The sequence below is a fragment of the Hippopotamus amphibius genome, chromosome 2 (genome assembly GCF_030028045.1).
Source record: "Hippopotamus amphibius kiboko isolate mHipAmp2 chromosome 2, mHipAmp2.hap2, whole genome shotgun sequence".
NCBI classification, from domain to species: domain Eukaryota; kingdom Metazoa; phylum Chordata; class Mammalia; order Artiodactyla; family Hippopotamidae; genus Hippopotamus; species Hippopotamus amphibius.
Window position 1 is genome coordinate 64,698,690 of NC_080187.1, and position 19,893 is coordinate 64,718,582.

Genomic DNA, 19,893 nt, shown 5'->3' on the forward strand with positions numbered 1-19,893 from the left:
TAACCTTTTCTTTTTCAACAGGTTTTGAAAGACAAATGTGTAAAAAATAATGAGAAGTCTTTGTTATTGTACATTCAGTCTATAAAGATGTATTTGTGACACCGATAACATAAAGGAGAAAGATGGAGCTGTTTGGGAGTAGCATTTTTGTATGTGATTGAAGTTGTTGATATCAATTCAAATTAGATTGTTACAAATTTAGGATATTATATGTAATATGCCTATGGTAACCATAATAAAAATACCTGTAAAATCAGTATACGCAAAATAAAATGAAAAGGAATCAAGATATGTCACTATAGAAATTAAACATGAAGGAAGTAATGGAAGAAATAAGGAACAAAAAACCTATAAAACATACAGAAAGCAAGTAGCAAAATAGCAGAGGTTAAGTCCTTCCTTATCAGTAATTACTTTCAATGTATATGGATTAAACTCTTCAATTAAAGGATAGAGATTAGCAGGATGAATTTTTAAATGATCCAACTATATGCTTTTTATAAAGGACTTACTTAGATCTAAAGCCACAAATTTGTTGAGAGGGAAGGGATGGAAAAAGATATTCCCTGAAAATAGTAACCAACAGAGAATTGGAGTGGCTATACTATCCTAGTTTCAGACAAAATAGACTTTAGGTCAGAAACTTACAAGAGACAAAGAAGGGTATTATGTTTTTAGTTGATAATTTTAATTGCACAGCATAAATTATTTTTCCTTATTAAGATAATAACTGACTCTAAAACACCCTAGCTTTCTAGAATTTCCATAAAGATTTCCAGATATTTCAAAGTAAATGTTAAACCACATAGATATTGCTAATAATGATATTTCAGGGTACAAAAACAATATGTCATTATTATTTTTCCTTAAAAGTTTTACTAATTAATGTGTTCACCATTCCACCTCTTCCCAAACACACACACCATTGTCATCTCCACCATCACCAGTAACAAATATTAAAAGCATGTTAAATACACAGTATTGGCCAAATTTTCCTCAAGACATAATCCATTCTCAGATTGTAAGATCCCTTGATGCATTAAAACAAATTAGAATATGACACAAAGTAAAATTAAATAGCATTTGCTTGTATTGTGAACATTTGGAACAAATATTCTGGGCTTCTGGGAGGCATTTGCTTGCAGGAAACAACCAAGTCATTGTCTGGGAATAATGAAAAGACATGTTAGCAAGTTTATTGATATGGATTGGACAGATCCATTTGAGGTGATGGATTGTTTCTCATTATATTGTTGTATTCCCTTTAGTAAAACAAGGAGAGATTACATAGAAATGTGTCCATCTTGTGAAATTCTCCTCCTATAACAAGGAAAAGGGTGGTTTACCCTGTATCAGGTCCTTTGTGTGATAAAGTTTATTCCACAAGAGGGAATTTGTCTAGTCTTACCAAGAGGAGAAGGCAAGAAGGACATTATATTATTGGTAAAAGGGTCAATTTGCCAAAAAGATATAACAATTTATAAATGTATACACTGAACATCAGACCCCAAAATATCAATATACAAAGCAAACACTGACCTGAATTGAAAGGAGAAATAGATAATCCTACAATAATAGTCAGAGACTTCAATATCCCACTATTATTAATGGATAGAACAACTAGTCACATGATTGAGTATAGATGATTTGAACAACCTACAAACCAATTAGATTGAACACATATATGCATAATATGCTACTAAACAACAACAGAGTACACATTTTCCTCAAGTGCATATGGATCATCTTCCAGGACAGACATATGTTAGACCACAAGAAAAAGCCTTAATAAATTTTAGAAGATTGAAATAATACCAAAAAAAAATCTGCTGATCATGAATAAAACTAGAAAACCAAAACAGAAAGAAAACTGCAAAATTTACAAATATATGGAAGTTAACACTCTTATTAAAGAACCATTGGGTCAAAGAAGTCACAAGGGAAATTAGAAAATACCTTGAGAGAAGTGAAAATGAAAACATATAAAAACTTGAGGGATGCAGTTAAAGGAGTGTTGAGAGTAGCTTTTATAGTAAAATGTATGTAAAGAAGTGCATACGTTAAAAAAGATCTCAAATCAATAACTTAACATGTTAAGGAATCACAAAAATGGGGGCAAACTAAACCCAAAGCTAGCAGAAGGAAAGGAAATGATGTTAAACTAGAGATAGATAAAATAGAGAATAGGAAAACCATAGAGAAAATCAACAAAACCAAGAGCTGTTTCTTTGAAAAGATCAAACTGACAGACCTTTAGCTAGAGTGACTAAAAGAGAACTACAAACAGTTCTATACCAGCAAATTTGATAACCTTGAAAAAATAGACAAATTTCTAGAAACAAAATCTGCCAAAACTGGCTCATGAAGAAATAGAAAATTGAATAGACCCATAACTAGTAAGGAGATTGAGTCAGTCATCAAAAATCTCCCAACAGTGAAAAGCCCAAGACTGGATGGCTTCATTGAGTTATACCATACATTTAAAGAATTAACACTAGTCCTTCTCAAACCCTTCTAAAGCAAAAAAAAATGAATAGGAGGAAACACTTCCTAATTCATCCTATGTGGCCAATATTGTCCTACAAACGCGAGACAAAGGTACTACAAGAAAAATAAACTACAGACCAATATTCCCTATGAATATAGATATAAAAATTCTCAACGAATATTAGCAAACCCAATTCAGCAGCATATTGAAAAAATTATATGCTATGACCAAGTGAGTTTCATTCCTAGAATGCAAAGATGTTTCAACACATAAAAATTAGGCAATGTAATATACCACATTAGTAGACGAGGGGGGAAAAGCACGTGATCATCTCAAGTGATTCAGAAAATTCATTTGAAAAAATTCAGCAACATTTCATGATAAAAACACTCAACACACTAAGAGTCATAGGCAACTTACTGAACATAAATAAATTTATAAGTATAAAAAGCCATATATGAAAAACCCACAGGTAATATTAAAGTCAATAGTGAAAGATTTAATGCTTTTCCCCTAAGATCAGTAACAAGACAATGGTGTCTGCTTTCACTACTTCTATTCAATATAGTATTGGAACTTTTAGCCAAAACAATTAGGCAAGAAAAAATATTTTGAAAGGCATCCAAATCAGACTGGAAGAAGCAAAATTATCTTTGTTTCCTTATATGTAGGAAACCCCAGAGATTACACGTGTGTGCCTGCAGGCACACAGAGGCACACACATGCACACACAACTAATTCAGGGAAGTTGCTAATAAAACAATCCAAGAAAGTTGCAGGATCCAAGTTAAAACACAAAAATCAGTTGCATTTCTATACACTAGAACAATAAATGATCCAAAAGGAAATTAAGAAAACAATTCCATTTACATCGCATCAGAAAGTAAGTAGATAAAACACTTAGGAATAAATTTAACCAAGGAGGAAAGAGTTGTACACTGAAAACTACAAAGCATTGCTGAAAGGAATTAAAGAAGACAAGAATAAATGGAAAGACATGTTCATGGACTGGAAGATCCAATATTATTAAGATGACAATACTACTCAAAGTGAAATACAGTTTCAATACAAACTCTCAAAATCCCAGCAGTATTTTTTTGCAGAAATGGAAAGACACATCCTAAAGTTGGTTTGGAATCTCCTGGGACTCCAAATAGCCAAAACAATCCTGGAAAAAAAAAAGAGGACTCGCACCTGATTTGAAAAGTTACTAGAAAGATATAGTAATCTAAACATTGTGGTACTGACATAAGGACACTTAAAGAACAGAATTAAGAGCCTAGAAATAAGTCCTCATATATATGGTCAATCTGTTTTTGACAAGGGAGCTAAAACCATTCAGTGGGGGAAAGGCAGGTCAACAAATGGTACTGGGAAAGTGTATATCTACATGCAAAAGAATGAAGTTGGACCCTTATACCATGTACAAAAATAAACTAAAAATAGATTGAAGAAAATTGTGGTCTATTTGCACAATAGAATATTACATGGCAATGGAAATGAACTGTCTACAACTGCATGCAACAATATGGATGACTCTGTGATAATTAAAAATGCCAGACACAAAAGAGGAAAAAAAAATAGATTGAAGACCTAAATGTAAGATTTAAAATCATAAAACTCTTGGAGGACAACATAGGGAAAAATCTTCATGACATTGGATTTGGCAATTGGATATGACACCAAAAGCACAGATGGCAAAAGGAAAAAAATTAGGTAAATTGGATTTCATCAAAATTTAAAACTTTTGTGCATCATAGGACACTATCAACAGTGAAAAGGCAACTCAGAGAATGGAGAAAATATCTGCAAATCACATATCTAATAAGGGATTAATATCCAGATTATATAGACAACTAAAGTTCAACAACAACCTGACTTGATTATAAAATGAAAAAAGGACTTAATAGACATTTTTCCAAAGAAGATAAACAAATAGAAAATAAGCATATGACCCGGCAAGCACCACTGTGGAATCCTCCCTCTAGCTTATTAGCCCTAGGACCCATTCCTGCCCTGGTCCAACAACCTGTAGGCCCCATTGCTGGGAAACCTCAGGCCAAGCAAACTGACTAGTCAAGGGCGTGGCCTCACATATTTACAGACAGGCTACCTTAAGAACCCCTGAGCCCACGGCCCCCATGGATATGACCCTGCCAACCAGATAGCTCAGAACCCAGCTCCATCCACCAGTGGGCAGGTATCAGCCCCCAGATCCTCTGGGCCCCAGTCCTGCCTTCCAGGGCCTGCTCTAGCCTCTAGACCAGGCTTGCCTACCAGGGGGCAGATACCAGATGCAAGAAAACCAGAATCCTGCAGCCTGTGAACCTAGCCTGCCCATTAGCAGGCCAGACCCTGCCATGAGACTGGCTGAGCCCTGTTCTGCCAACTAAGCCAACACAAGCTTTAGGACATCCACACCCCTTACCCAACCATGTCAGGAACTGCCTCCTTTCCACCACCAGTGATCTGGCATCAGCTCTGGGACTCCTGGGTCCTGCAAACAGACTTGAGGACCTGGCTCTGCCCACCAGTAGGCTGGCACTAACCTCAGGACCTGGCTTTGCCCAGCAGTGGGTGGGCAACAACCTGAGTCTTCTGGACCCTGACTCAGCCCACCAGTGAGCCACAGTAGCCCTGAGGCCCCCTGGGGTTCTGCAGTCAGCCACTTCATGACCCAGTCCTGCCAATCAGCAGCTGGCAGCCTTTGCACAAGACAGGGCCTGGCAACCAGCAAGACTGGGGGCCAACCAATTCTAGCAGATCACCCAGATAGTCAGCCCACTATGATAGAAGGATCCATGCAGCCCTCATAAGGGGAACCCCTAGAGCATATAGCTTTGGTGATGATAGAGGAGTGTGCTGATGGAACGCATAAGACATCCCCTACAAAAGGCCTTCTCCAATGTCAGGAAACATAATCTACCAGATACATAAAAATATAAACAGTAACTTAGGAGTCAACATAGGATTATGTTCTAGATGAAGGAACAAGATAAAACCCTAGGAGAACTAAGTGAAGTGAAGATAGACAATCTACCCAAGAAAGAATTCAGGGTAGTGATTGTAAAGATGATCAAATAGCTCAAGAGAGAAATGAAGTTAGAAGTTTTTAACAAAGAATTAGAAAACATAAAGAACAACCAAACAAATGAAGAATAAAAAACTGAAATGAAAAATATACTAGAAGGAATTAATAGTACACTAAATGATACAGAGGAGTGGATCAGTGAGCTGGAAGACAAAGTAGTGGAAATCACTGATGCTGAACAGAGGGGTGTAAAAGAATGAAAAGAGATTAGGACAGTTTAAGAGACCTCTGGGACAACATCAAAGGCACTAACAGTCCCATTATAAGGGTTCCAGGAAGATAAGCAAGAGAAAAAGGGGCCAAGAACATATTTGAAGACAAAATAGCTGAAAACTTCCCTAACCTGGAGGGAAAAGAAACAGACATCCAAATCCAGGAAGCACAGAGTCCTATACAGTATTAACCCAGAGAGGAACACACTGAGACACACTGTAATTAAAATGGCAAAATTTAAAGATAAAGAGATAATATTAAAAGCAGCAAGGGAAAAGCAGCAGATAACATAACAGGGAACTCCCGTAAGGTTGTCATCTGACTTTTCAGCAGAAACTCTGCAGGCCAGAAGGGAGTGGCATGATATAGTTAAAGTGATGAAAGGGGAAAACCTACAAGCAAGAATACTCTACCTAGCAAAGTTCTCATTCAGATTTTATGGAGAGAGCAAAACAGTATGATACTGGCACAAAACAGACACCTAGATCAATGTAACAAAATAGAGTGTCTAGAAAGAAACCCATGTACTTATGGTCAGTTATTCTAACAAAGGAGGAAAAAATATACCATGGGGAAAAGACAGTCTCTTCAATAAGTGGTGCTGGGAAAACTGGACAACTACATGTAAATATTGAGATTAGAACATTTTCTCACACCATATACAAAAATAAACTCAAAATTGATTAAAGCGCTAAATGTAGGAGCAGAAATCATAACACTCCTAGGAGAAAACATGGGCAGAACACTCTTTAAAATAAGTCCTAGCAATATATTTTTTTGATATGTCTCCTAAAGCAAAGGAAACAAAAGCAAAAATGTAACTTAATCAAACTTAAAAGCTTTTGAACAGAGAAAGAAACCATCAACAAAACAAAAGGGCAACCTACTGAATGAGAGAAGGTATTTGCAAATGTATTTCTGTTAAAGGGTTAATATAGAATTCATACAACTCAACATAAAAAGAAAAGCCCTATTTTAAAATGGGCAGAAGACCTGAATAGACATTTTTGCAAAGAAGACATACAGATGGCCAACAGGCACATGAAAAGATGCTCAGCATCACTAATAAATGCAAATCAAATCCACAATGAGCTATTACCTCACACCTATTCGAATAATATCAAAAAGATAAAATATAATAAATGTTGTCAAGGATATGGAGATAAAGGAATCCTCATACACTGTTGGTGTGAATGTAAATTGGTACAGTCACTATGGAAAACAGTATGGCTGTTCCTCAAAAATATAAAAACAGAGCTACTATATGATTCAACAATTCTACTCCTGGGTATGTGTCTGAAAAAAAAGAAAAAGAAAACACTAATTTGAAAAGATATATGCACCCCAGTGTTCATAGCAGCATTATTTACGATAGCCAAGATGTGGAAGCAACCTAAGTGTCCACCAATGAATAAAGAAGATGTGGTGTATATATATAATGGAATACTACTCAACCATAAAAAAAATGAAATTCTGCAATTTGCAATAACATGAATGGACCTGGAGAATATTATGCTTAGTGAAATAAGTCATACAGAGAAAGACAAATACTGTATGTTTTCACTTATATGTGGAATCTAAAAAAGTAAATAAATAAATATAACAAAATAGAAACAGACTCACAGTTACAGAGAACTAGTGGTTACTAATGGGAGAGGTATAGCAGAGGGGCAATTAGGAGAAGGGGATTAAGAGGTACAAACTACTAGGTATAAAATAAGACATAAGTTTGTAATGTACAGCACAGGGAATATAGCCAATATTTTATAACTAAGTGGAGTATAATCTATAAAAACATGGAATCACTATGTTGTATACCTGAAACTAATATAATATTGTAAATCAACTGTTCTTCAATTTTTAAAAATATCATCTTGCTCAATAATACAAGCAGAGGGACTTCCCTGGTGGTGCAGTGGTTAAGAATCTGCCTGCCAATGCAGGGGACACAGGTTCAAGCCCTGGTCCAGGAAGATCCCACATGCCGCAGAGCAACTAAGCCAGTGCGACACAACTACTGAGCCCAGATGCTGCAACTACTGCATGCACACCTAGAGCCTGTGCTCCGCAACAACAGAAGCCACTGCAATGAGAAGCCCAAGCACCAGAACAAAGAGTATCCCCCACTCTCCGCAACTAGAGAAAGTCCATGCACAGGAACAAAGACCCAACACAGCCAATATATATATATATATATATATATATATATATATATATATATAAATAATAGTACAAGCAGAAACTTGGTCGCATATACTTGGGTGGATCCTTAGGGTATTAAATCAGGAAGGATGAATTATGTTTGGATAGTAGCAAATTAATCAATATGAGTATGAGTATACCCACAATGGACTCAAGAGCAGTTCATGCTGCATTTCATACCAATGGAATATGTATTTCTCTAATGAGATCCTGATAAATATTTTTAAAACTCTCGAGTTTTTTTGATGTGCAGCCATCTTTTGTGGTGACCTGAAGAGATCTGTGGTGGTGGCTCTTCAGTCATTGTCTGTGAAATGGAATAGATGGCCACCCTACAAAGATACTTCTTGAGATATATATCTATAATGTATGAAATGCTGGGTCTCATGGGCAGAAAACACAAGTCATCCTAACAGGGATTCAGATCCTCTTTCCCAGTCCTTGATATATCCTACTTTATAGACAGGAGGCTTTAACTAAAGGAGAGGCTGGGTCCTTTTGCCAAAATTTCTAACTTAGTCACAAGTATACACAAGTAATCATTCCCCAAAAGTCCCCAAGGGAGACCGGTGCCATATACCAGTTGAATCTCCTTCAAACTGGATCTACAATGTATGGTAGCACCACTGAAAGTTATGGCTACTGCAATTATGGTCGCACTTAGGAGTGGTTCTGAAATGTGTGGTGATAAGAAATCTTCCCTGGGGGCAGATTTTAAGGAGGTATATTTAGTAGTTCACTTTGTGGAGAAGAGCTGTGTCCTGAGTCTAGATTTATACTGATTCATGTCCAAAGCTCAATGAGTTGATGGGTAGAAGGGGGCTCGACAAGAATAAGCCTGGAATAAGATGTCTGGAGGAGACATGTGGATGAAATTCTAGGAATAGGTACTGAATGGGGTTTACAGATGCTTAAGAGAGGATAGGACAGTTAGAGGGAAGAGAACAAGTGAGGTTAATGTATTTATAACTTTGGCTGTCTGCGCTGAGCCTTGTAATGGACATTACATTGTTTCTCTTCCTAAGGCCACAGCTTTCATAAGTGTTGCCTTTTCTGCCAAGCTCTGGTAATATTACTTACCCTCACTATAAGCTTGGGGTTGATAATGGTTCCCTACCATCATCAGTAACAGGATGCTTCACCAATCCCATCTATGTTTTTGGAGCCCATTTATTAAACTCAAGCCTCCATTTTGTTTTTTGACAACTGACACTTGTTTCTTGAGGTAACCTGACAACCCTGATCATAAACTCCATGGGGACAGGGAATTTAATATCTTTTATTTGATGTTGCAGTCCCAGCATCTAGAATGATGTCTATTGCACGGAAAGTTTTCAATAATATTTGTTCCATGAACATATGTAGTGACCACTTTCTTTCCATTAGTGAAATTTACGTTAAAGTCTATTATGACTGATTTAATGTAATACTGATTTAATATAGTTTGACCACCATTTTTGTGCTTTTATTTGTAATTAAAGAATGACAAAGAAGTATGTATGTCAACAAAAAGCAAGCAAACCTAGGTGCACAGAAATCCAAGATCAACGTAGTTTAATGAACAAAATTTGTTGAAACAGTAATAGAATTCAGCTGGAAACAATGTTGATGCATAAAAACCAACACCTTCCTTATATATCAATACATCTGTATATACCTGCAGCACTGTCTTGACCTCCAGTAGAACCGCCACACTGGACTCCAGGGGTGCCAGTACGGGGCTTACGGGTTAATGGGTCTATTGGCTGTATAGACACAGGATAGAGGTCCCACGTTGAAAAATTATAATTTTGCAGTTATATAATTAAAATCCTAAATACCTCAATCGTCCTGCCATTTTTTTCTTAACCAATTTGCTTACATAACTTAAAATGTTTTCACACTTTACCTAAGTAATGGTCATTTTAGTATTTTCAATAGCCAATCCGTATTCAAGTTTCCCCAACTGCCTCCAAATGACTTAATGAAAAAACTATTTCAACTGGGACCCAATAGAGGACCACGCTCTGCATTTGGCAGTTAATATTTAACCCGTTCTCTTCAGGATCCTTAAGATCCTTGGCAGAGGATATCTAAGACTTCGCCCTTCAGCTTTCTAACACGCGTAAATGCCTAAAGCGTGACCGCAAATCTGGACGCAGACGTCTGGGAAATGTAGTCTTGAATCCTTCTGTTTTACCGCGCGGCACTCTGGGAAGGGGATCCTGGGCTTCTGCGCGTGTGCAGCTGTATCCCCGCCTCCTCACTCGTCTTCGCCGGACCCCCGGGATGGGCTTTGGGAACCTGGGGGATCTGCTCGGAAAGCGAAGGGTGCGCGCCTGGGGTGAGAGTGCGGAGAGTCCAGCTGGGACGGGTGCATTTGTGCGTAGGGATGGAAGCGGAAAATCGTTGGGCCGCCCTCCCACCAACCCCAGTGTATGCGCCCGGGCGGGCCCTCAGCCGGAGGAAGGCCAGTAGGGGGTGACTCCGGCCCTCGGGCTCCAGGGGGACAGGTCTGGCAGGTCCGGTTAAGAGCAGGTGCTCAGTGTAGGCCTGGGTGTGTGGGCACCGTGTGCTCGGCCCCGCCTGCAGCCTGACCGGGGAAAAAAGCCCAGGTCGGTGGCAGGGGTACGGAGTGAATTTATAGAGCTGACGGCGGCTCTGGGTGTGCGATGAGAGCCCCGGTTCTAGAGCCAGAAGGGCCCAGGTAAATTCCAGGTCTGTCACCTGTAAGCAGGGTTACAGAAGGAACCTGCGTAAGAGTCCGGTTTCTCGTATGAAAATGATACTAATGATGACTGTTTCGTGACTTTGTTTTGAAACTTAGATCTAAGTCATCACCTGTGCTAAGGGACAACTGCTATTATAGTTGGAAGACACTTTATTCTTTTCATTGGACGACTTTATGTAATCTCACAACCACTTTAACAGAAACCGAGGTTCAGGTTGGTGGCACCGTGTGCTCAGGTCACTAGCTAGCAGTGAGGGAGTTTAGATTCAAGGGCAGGCGTGCTTTACTTACAGCTTCAGGCTTTGCCTAAATATCACACCTACCTAAAACCGTCATTGTAGCCTTCACAGCACTTAGCAAAGTGGCCTGTCCCCAGTTCCCAGAAATATAAGGGAAAGTGAATGTAGATGGAATCCTACCGTGTGTCAAATGTATTCTGGGATTTCTAGTGTCTCTTCAGGTCACTTAGGGCAGACAGAGGTCCTTGGCCCCTTCTGCATTGTCAGGCTGTTTGTCTTTTAAGTCTGATATTATAATGAATTCCAAGAGTTAGGCTTTTGCTCCTAAAATGAGTTTGTTTCTTGGATCCATGTCCCAGTTACCCTGAAACAAAGCGACCCTTGTGAGGTAGGAAGCAGGGAGTCTCTGTAAACAGGAGTCTTACCTGGAAAAGAGCACCCCTATGACCTTAGACCTCACTCCAGAACCTCAGAGCAGAGATAGAAGAGCCCAGAAAGGAGCAGATCCTAGATTTGTAGGATCAGAAGCTGTTCTTAATCCCCCTGACCAGAATGAGCCAGTCTTAGTGATGAGGCCACCTCCAGAAGCCGCCAGACTATTGGGGGCCGGGGGGGAGGTGTTGCCAGCCTTGAGAAGAGCAAGCTGAGCTGAGGGGATCCAGGGGAAGGCTGCTCAGGAAAATCCACTTTGTTGGAGACCTTGTGAGGACGAGGTCTGGGGATAAGGGATAATCTGGCAGAGGGAGGAAATGCTGTCTCCACTCTCCTTAAATGGCCCCCACTCATTACAGATGCTGCGCTGCTGTCACATGTGTCCATCACGACATGTGAGACTAGTGACATCCTGACCTCACAGGATCCCAGAATGATGATATGTGAAGGGTTTTCCAAGGTCATCTATTTCTGACTCTCTTGAAATCTTTAAAGACATTGGGCCTGGAAGGTTCATTGATTTGTCCGGGGAAACCGTTTGTTTGTGACAGAATCAGGAGGAAAACAGTGCACCTCACTCTCTCACAGGTAAGTCACCAAAAGCATCTTGTCAAAAGGGGCTTTTGACAAAGGTATCATAGCGGAAACAATTAAAATTTCCTGCTTTAAGGCATTCCCATCTCTTTTACTAGGCTTTCTGTGGATTGTTTATACCAGGGGGTAAATAATATTACTAAGAAAAATAGATAAATGATGCATACTGAGTATTTTTCTGCTAAGTTAATTTTAATGAAAGAATAGTGTCTTATTCTTTGGTGGATTTAATTCAACTAATCTGTTGTTTTATTTATTTGTATTAGAAGGACACATGCATTATTTTTAGAACAGCTGAGGAAAGTTTACATTCACTTATTAAAAAACTGCAGATATAGTCCTCATGATCATCTCAGAGCCACGCAAAGACAGGTGGTGCCACCTGTACATGATTCCTCTCATGCCTTTTCAAGGCTTAGGGGGCCCTATTCCTGGAAGGAAGATGGTCCCCAATTGGGGTGCTGAGATTTTGGGAAGTAAATCTAGGAGCTGTAAGACAGGTTAAATCTCATGACACCCATCTTTCTGTCCTCTCAGCTGAACCACAGTTCTCTACTCTCCCAAGAGCAGAAAATGAACATACCTCAGGTGAGCTCTTTATTCTTTCCCCATTTTGCCTTGTAATGGATTTATAAGGTTAAAGAAGCATCCATGCATTAAATGGAAAAGGAGAAACAGAAATAGATCAAGTCAATCCTGAGGGATAATATACACTGTTTTACTATTAACTGTGATGTTTGCTGTCAGCTTTTGGTAGTAACCCTTGTCAGGGTAAGTAGGTTGCCTCCAGGTACCAGTTTGCTAAGATTTCACATTAGTCATGAATGTGCATTAAATAATATTGATTACATTTTGTGTATCTTTTGGAGCAAAGCTATAGCTTATTTCCTTTAACCTATAAATACTGTAAACAGTATAATAGATTTCCTAATGTTAACTTAAATCTCCATGTAGACCCTAATTGCTAATAAGTGTGGTAAGTTGCTTCTTACATATCTTCCTAGGACTTTTTGCTAATACTATATTTAGGATTTTTATTTTTGTATCCACAAGTTGGATTACAGTATACTTTCTTGTTTATGTGTCCAATTAGGGTATCATGGTCATAGTCTCATAAAAGGAAATGGTACATTTTCCTGCTCCTTTTAATAATAATTTAGATGAGAAAATTGTGTTACATGTCGATTTTGTGAAACTCACCTATAAATTAGGGCCTTACAAAGACTTTTTGCATGAAGATTTTGATTAATTTATTGATCATAAGTCTATGCTAGATTTGTTTTCTGTTTTTTTTTAGTGTAACTTTCCTCATTACATTTTCATAGAAAATTATTCATTTTTTAAAATTTATTTATTTATTTATTTTGGTTGTGAAGGGTCTTAGTTGCAGCACACTGGATCTTCGTTGCAACATGCGGGATATTTAGTTGGGGCATGTGAGCTCTTAGTTGCTGTATGCAAACTCTTAGCTACAGCATGCACGTGGGATCTAGTTCCCTGATCAGGGGTCGAACCCAGGTTCCCTGCATTGGGAGCGTGGAGTCTTACCCACTGGACCACCAGGGAAGTCCCTATTTATGTTTTTAAATGTATTTTCATGAGCTTGTTGATAGTATCCTCTTGGGATTTCAAAGTCTTTATTTGTTGTATCAATAATTTCCTTTTTGATTAGCTTTAAAATTTTATTTTAGTACAGAGGCTGCCAATCAGAAAAGGACAAAGTATATTCTAGCGATATATAATATATGTCTTTCTCTCCCTGACTTACTTAATATGATAATCTATAGGTCCATCCATGTTGCTGCAAATGGCATGATTTCATTCTTTTTTGTGGCTGAGTAATATTACATTGTGTGTGTGTGTGTGTGTATACCACATCTTTTTTTTTTTTTTTGGCTGCATTGGGTCTTCATTACTGTGCACAGGCTTTCTCTAGTTGTGGCAAGCAGGGGCACCTCTTGGTTGCAGTGTGTGGGCTTCTCATTGTGGTGGCTTCTCTTGTTGCAGAGCCTGGATTCTAGGTGCACAGGTTTCAGTAGTTGTGGCTCGTGGGCTCAGTAGTTGTGGCACATGGGCTTAGTTGCTCCGAGGCACGTGGGATCTTCCCGGACCAGGGCTTGAACCCATGTCCCCTGCATTGTCAGGTGGATACTTAACCACTGCGCCACCAGGGAAGTCCTGTACCACATCTTTATCCATTCATTTGTTGATGGACATTTAGGTTGCTTCCTTCCATTTATCGGCTATTATAAAGTGCTGCAATGAACATTGGGGTGCATGTATCTTTTTGAATTATGGTTTTCTCCAGATACATGCCCAGGATTGGGATCACTGGATCATATGATAATTCTATTATTATAGAGTTTTAAGGAACCCCAGTACTGTTCTCCATAGTGGCTGCATCAATTTATACTCCCACCAATAGTGTAGGAGGGTTCCCTTTTCTCCACATCCTCTCCAGTGTTTATTATTCACAGACTTTTTAAAAATGGCCATTCTGACTGACGTGAGGTGATACCTCATTGTAGTCTTGACTTGTATTTCTCTAATTATTAGTGATATTGAGCATCTTTTCATATGCCTGTTAGCTATCTGTATGTCTTCTTTGGAGAAATGTCTATTTAGATCTTCTGCCCATTTTTTGATTGGGTGGTTTGGCTTTTTTGTTGTATGAGCTGTTTGTATATTTTGGAAATTAATCCCTTGTTAGTAGCATCATTTACAAGTATTTTTTCGCAGTCTATAGGTTGTCTTTTCACTTTGTTTATGGTTTCCTGTGCTCTGCAAAAGCTCTTAAGTTTAGTTAGGTCCCATTTGTTTATTTTTGTTTTTATTTCCATTACTGTAGGAGACAGATCTAGAAAAATATTGCTGTGATTTATGTCAAAGAGTGTTCTGCTTATGTTTTCCTCTATGAGTTTTATAGTATCCAGTCTTACATTTAGGTCTTCAATCCATTTTAAGTTTATTTTTGTATATGGTGTTAGAGAATGTTCTAATTTCATTATTTTACATGTAGCTGTCCAGTTTTCCCAGCACCACTTGTTGAAGAGACCGTCTTTTCTGCATTGTATATTCTTGCCTCCTGTGTCATAGATTAGTTGAACATAGGTGTGTGGGTTTATTTCTGGGCTTTCTATCCTGTTGCATTGATCTGTGTGTCTGTTTGTATGCCAGTACCATAGTGTTTTGATGACTTTAGCTTTGTAGTATAGTCTGAAGTCAGGGAGCATGATAATTCCAGCTCAGTTGTTCTTTCTCAATATTGCTTTAGCTATTTGAAGGCATTTGATTTTTATGTAGTCAAATTTAGCACTTTTTTCTTTTATGCTTCCTGGATTGTTACTCATAGATCAGCATCTCACACTCTAACCTTATAAAAGAGTTGTTCTGTGTAGTCTTTTAGAATATGATTTTATTTTTTACATTTAGATCGTGAACACATTTTAATTTTATCCCACTCTGTGCTGTGATATAGATTTGTCTTTTCCCAGATGGCCATCTAGTTATCCCAATGACATTTGTATCTAGCCTTTTCTCACTTATTTAAATGATGTCATCTCTATTCAAGTAGGAAATTGACTTTATCATTATTCCTACTACACACTGTCTTCAGTTTAAGCTTGCATGTCTTTCTGGGCTCTCACCAGTGACCTGCTCCTTTTGCCCACTTCTGTGTTTATATTAGATTCTGGGCAATATTGTACTATTTTTTTATCTAATACTACCTTACCCTCTATCTTCCATAATTTGTTCAAAATTCAGGCCTTGTGCTGGGACATTTCTCTGTATTCCTTTTTTTTTTTTATAAATTTATTTATTTATTTATTTTATTGGCTGTGTTGGGTCTTTGTTGCTGTGTGCGGGCTTTCTTTTAGTTGCGGTGAGTGGAGGCTACTCTTCGTTGTGGGGCGCGGGCTCCTCATTGCTGTGGCTTCTCTTGTTGCGGAGCACGGGCTCTAGGCATGTGGGCTTCAGTAGTTGCAGCACATGGGCTCAATAGTTGTGGCTCACAGGCTCTAAAGCGCAGCCTCAGTAGTTGTGACACATGGGCTTAGTTGCTCCATGGCATGTGGGATCTTCCTGGAGCAGGGCTCGAACCCGTGTCCCCTGCATTGGCAGGCAGATTCTTAACCACTGCGCCACCTTGGAAGCCCTCTGTATTCCTCTTTTGTCATACTTTTATTACTATAAAAGTTTTGTATTTTAACTAAATGTGTTTTTGGAGGCAGAGGATGTAAATATGTGTGTTCAGTCTATTTCCTTGCACTAGAGAAATAATTTTTGCTTGTAATTCTCTCTTCTCTTAATTTCCAGTACTCTAATCTTTCTGTTTTCTCTTTCTACCAGTTAGAAATCCTTTCTCAGCCTTTCTTGCCTATTTTTCTACCTGCCTTTTAAATTTTGCTGTTCATTTGAATTTTGTACTTGGTGCTTTTCTTTCTTAAAGTTTATGTCCTTTCTGAACCAGCCCTTTTTCTTTGATGACTTCAGTTACCATCTTAATGACTAATGTCTCCTGAATCCTTATTTTCATTTTAGACCTCCCTTCTCCATCCAGAATCATGCAGCCAACAATGAAATAAATAATTGCATCTGTGTGTTCCACAGGTGTTTTGAGTGCAATTGAACAACATCTGCTCACTGTGACCCAACCTCTGGTTCTTATTTAGTCTTCCAATCTCTGTGTATGGCATCAGCATCTGCCCACTTGCTTGTGTAGCATCTCCGCGTACAGCTGCACAAGAAAATAGTGACCAGATTTTTTTTTTCTCTAAGGATTAATTTCCCATTCTTTATCTCTGTTGCTTTGCCTTAATATAGGTCATCTCTTAAATTGGGTATTTTGTTTGTTGCTGAAAATATTGTCCACTATTCATATAGCGTGATTGTTCCTAACTAGGGCTGATTTTGCTTCCCAGGAGACTTTCGGAAGTATTTGGAGATATTTTTGATTGTCATGACTGGGGATGCTATTGATATCTAATCAGTAGAAGACAGGGATACTGGTAAATATCCTAAAATACACAAGACAATCTTCCACAAAAATAGCATTATTTGGTCCAGAGTGTCAGTAGTGCCAAATTGAAGAAGCCCTGCTAGAGAGCAGAGGCAGAGTTAGTCTTGTTTTATAGCATTTTGTTTTAAATTCTAAACAGTAAACATATATCCAGAGAAAATCATGATTTGAAAGTATACTTGTATCCCAATGTTCATTGCAGCACTGTTTACAATAGCCAAGGCATGGAAGCAACCTAAATGTCCATTGATAGATGGATTGATGAAGAAGATGTGGTGCATGTATACAGTGGAATATTACTCAGCCATTAAAAAGAATGAAATAATGCTGTTTGCAGCAACATGAATAGAAAGGTGGAGAGGGAGGGATAAATTGGGAGTTTGGGATTGACATACACAAAGTACTATTTAAAAATAGATAACCAACAAAGACCTACTGTATAGGACAGAGAACTCTGCTCAATACTCTATAATAACCTAAATGGGAAAAGAATTTGTAAAAGAATAGATATATGTATAACTGAATCACTTTGCTGTACACCTGAAACTAACACAACATTGTAAGTCAACTATAGTCCACTATAAAAATAAAAATGTAAAAAATAAAAATAAAATAAATAGTAAACATAGTAGGAGTTAGTTTTCAAAAATATTTTCCATGTCCTGATTCTGAACCCTCATATTGATTAGAAATATGTTGTTCCAGGCATCAGTGTCATTCAAGGACATCACTGTGGAGTTCACCCAGGAGGAGTGGCGGCAGATGGACTACGCTCAGAGGACCCTGTACAGAGATGTGATGCTGGAGAACTACAGCCATCTTGTCTCAGTGGGTGAGCAGACCTTACCATGTGACTCCCTCAAGAATGCAAATTCAGTTTTTTCTCTTTTTAAATGTTAATCACTTTTTTTGAGGAATATTAAATGGAAAATAAAATTTAGCACTTTTCGGTCTACAAGTTAATAAGTTTTAAAAGATGATACAGTAGATTACTATCATCAAAGTCATGATTTGGAATATTTTCATCATTCCCCCAAAATTCTTTGTACCTCTTTGCAGTGAGTCCACTCCTATTTTTTCTTGCTCATATGTGTTTTCATTTCTTGTGTAAATACCTAGGAGTGGGGTTACTGTGTCTTCTGGTAAGTTTATATGTAACTTATTCAGAAAGTGCCAAATGTTCCCAATTTGGGTCTGCAGTTTTTCATGCAATGTCTGAGAGTTATCATTGCTCTTTGATTACCAACATTTGGTTCGGTAAGTCTTATTATTTTTAACCATTCTAGTTGATGTCTAGTTGCATCTTATTGGATTTTAATCTGCATTTCTCTGGTAATTAAGAATGTTGGACTTCTTTCCATGTGCTTTTTAACCATTGATAATCTCCTTTAATGAAGTGTCAAATCTTTTGCCCATTTTTTTTTGGTTTGGGCTTATTGTTGAGTTGAAGGAGTTTAGATCTTTATCAAATACATTTATCAAAACATTTTGCAAATGTTTTTTCTCCAGCTCTGGCTTGCCTTTTTAAGAAGAAAATGTTTTCAGATTGTTTTTGGTTTGTATATATACTTAAAAATTTTTTTTGTATGACATAATTAAGATTCACAGGATTAGCACAATTGTACTCTTTACAAGTTTCCCCTAATGGTTATATCTTACATAACTATAATATAATCTCAACACAAGGAAATAAGCATTGGTACAGTGTATATGAATAGCTCTGTGCCATTTTTTTTTTTTACTTTTTTATTTTGTTGAAGTATAGTTGATTTATAGTATCATGTTAGTTTCAGGTGTACAGCAAAGTGATTCAGTTATATTGGGTTGGCCAAAAGGTTCGTTCAGTTTTTTTGCTAAGATGGCTCTAGTATCACTTAGTTTTCTTTGACTTTATTTGAAACAATTTTGTTAGACTGTATTGTGACAGCTGTCATATCAACGTGCATTTAAAAAAAAACTTATCAAAACTGGTGAATTTTTGTGTAGCCATTTTAATATTGAAGATGGAAGAAAAAAAACATTTTCAGCATATTATGCTTTGTTATTTCAAGAAAGGTAAAAACACAACTGAAATGCGAAAAAAGATTTGTGCAGTAAGGTGCTGTGACTGACTGAATATGTCGAAAGTTGTTAAGTTTTGTGCTGGAGGTTTCTTGCTGAACGATGCCGCACAGTCAGGTAGACCAGCTGAAGTTGAGAGCGATCAAATCGAGACATTAATTGAGAACAATCAACTTTATACCACACGGGAGATAGCCAACACACTCAAAATATCCAAGTCAAGCACTGAAAATCATTTGCACCAGCTTGGTTATGTTAATCACTTTGATGTTTGGGTTCCACATAAGCAAAAAAAACCTTGATAGCATTTCCACATGCGATTCTCTACTTAAACATAACAAAAATGTTCTGTTTTTAAAACAAATTATGATGGGTGATGAAAAGTAGATACTGTACAATAATGTGGAATGGAAGAGATCATGGAGCAAGTGAAATGAACCACAACCAACCATACCAAAGGCCAGTCTTCATCGAAAGAAGGTGATGTTGTGTATATGGTGGGATTGGAAGGGAATCCTCTATTATGAGCTCCTTCCAGAAAATCAAATGATTAATTCCAGCAAGTACTGCTCACAAATAGATCAACTGAAAGCAGCACTTGACGATGACATCCAGAATTAGTCAACAGAAAACGCATAATCTTCCATCAGGATAACACAAAACCACATGTTTCTTTGGTGACCAGGCAAAAACTGTTACAGCTTGGCTGGGAAGTTCTGACTCATCCTCATATTAACCAGACATTGCATCTTTGGATTTCCATTTATTTTGGTCTTCACAAAATTCTGCTAATGGGAAAAATTTCAATTCCCTGGAAGACTGTAAAAGGCACCTGGAACAGTT

At 37.9% G+C, this 19,893-nt stretch overlaps 1 protein-coding gene across 1 annotated transcript in view; it reads left to right on the forward strand.

Annotated features, from left to right (window-relative positions):
• The first annotated feature begins 10,262 nt into the window (after positions 1–10,262).
• Positions 10,263–19,893, forward strand: part of ZNF782 (zinc finger protein 782) — a 47,120-nt gene continuing 37,489 nt past the window's right edge. Inside the window, exons 1-4 of the mRNA XM_057724977.1 lie at positions 10,263–10,355; positions 11,735–11,963; positions 12,507–12,557; positions 17,695–17,821. Of these exons, the coding sequence (XP_057580960.1) occupies positions 12,543–12,557; positions 17,695–17,821 (142 nt within the window). The 5' untranslated portion in view covers positions 10,263–10,355; positions 11,735–11,963; positions 12,507–12,542. The remainder of the gene's footprint in view (positions 10,356–11,734; positions 11,964–12,506; positions 12,558–17,694; positions 17,822–19,893) is intronic.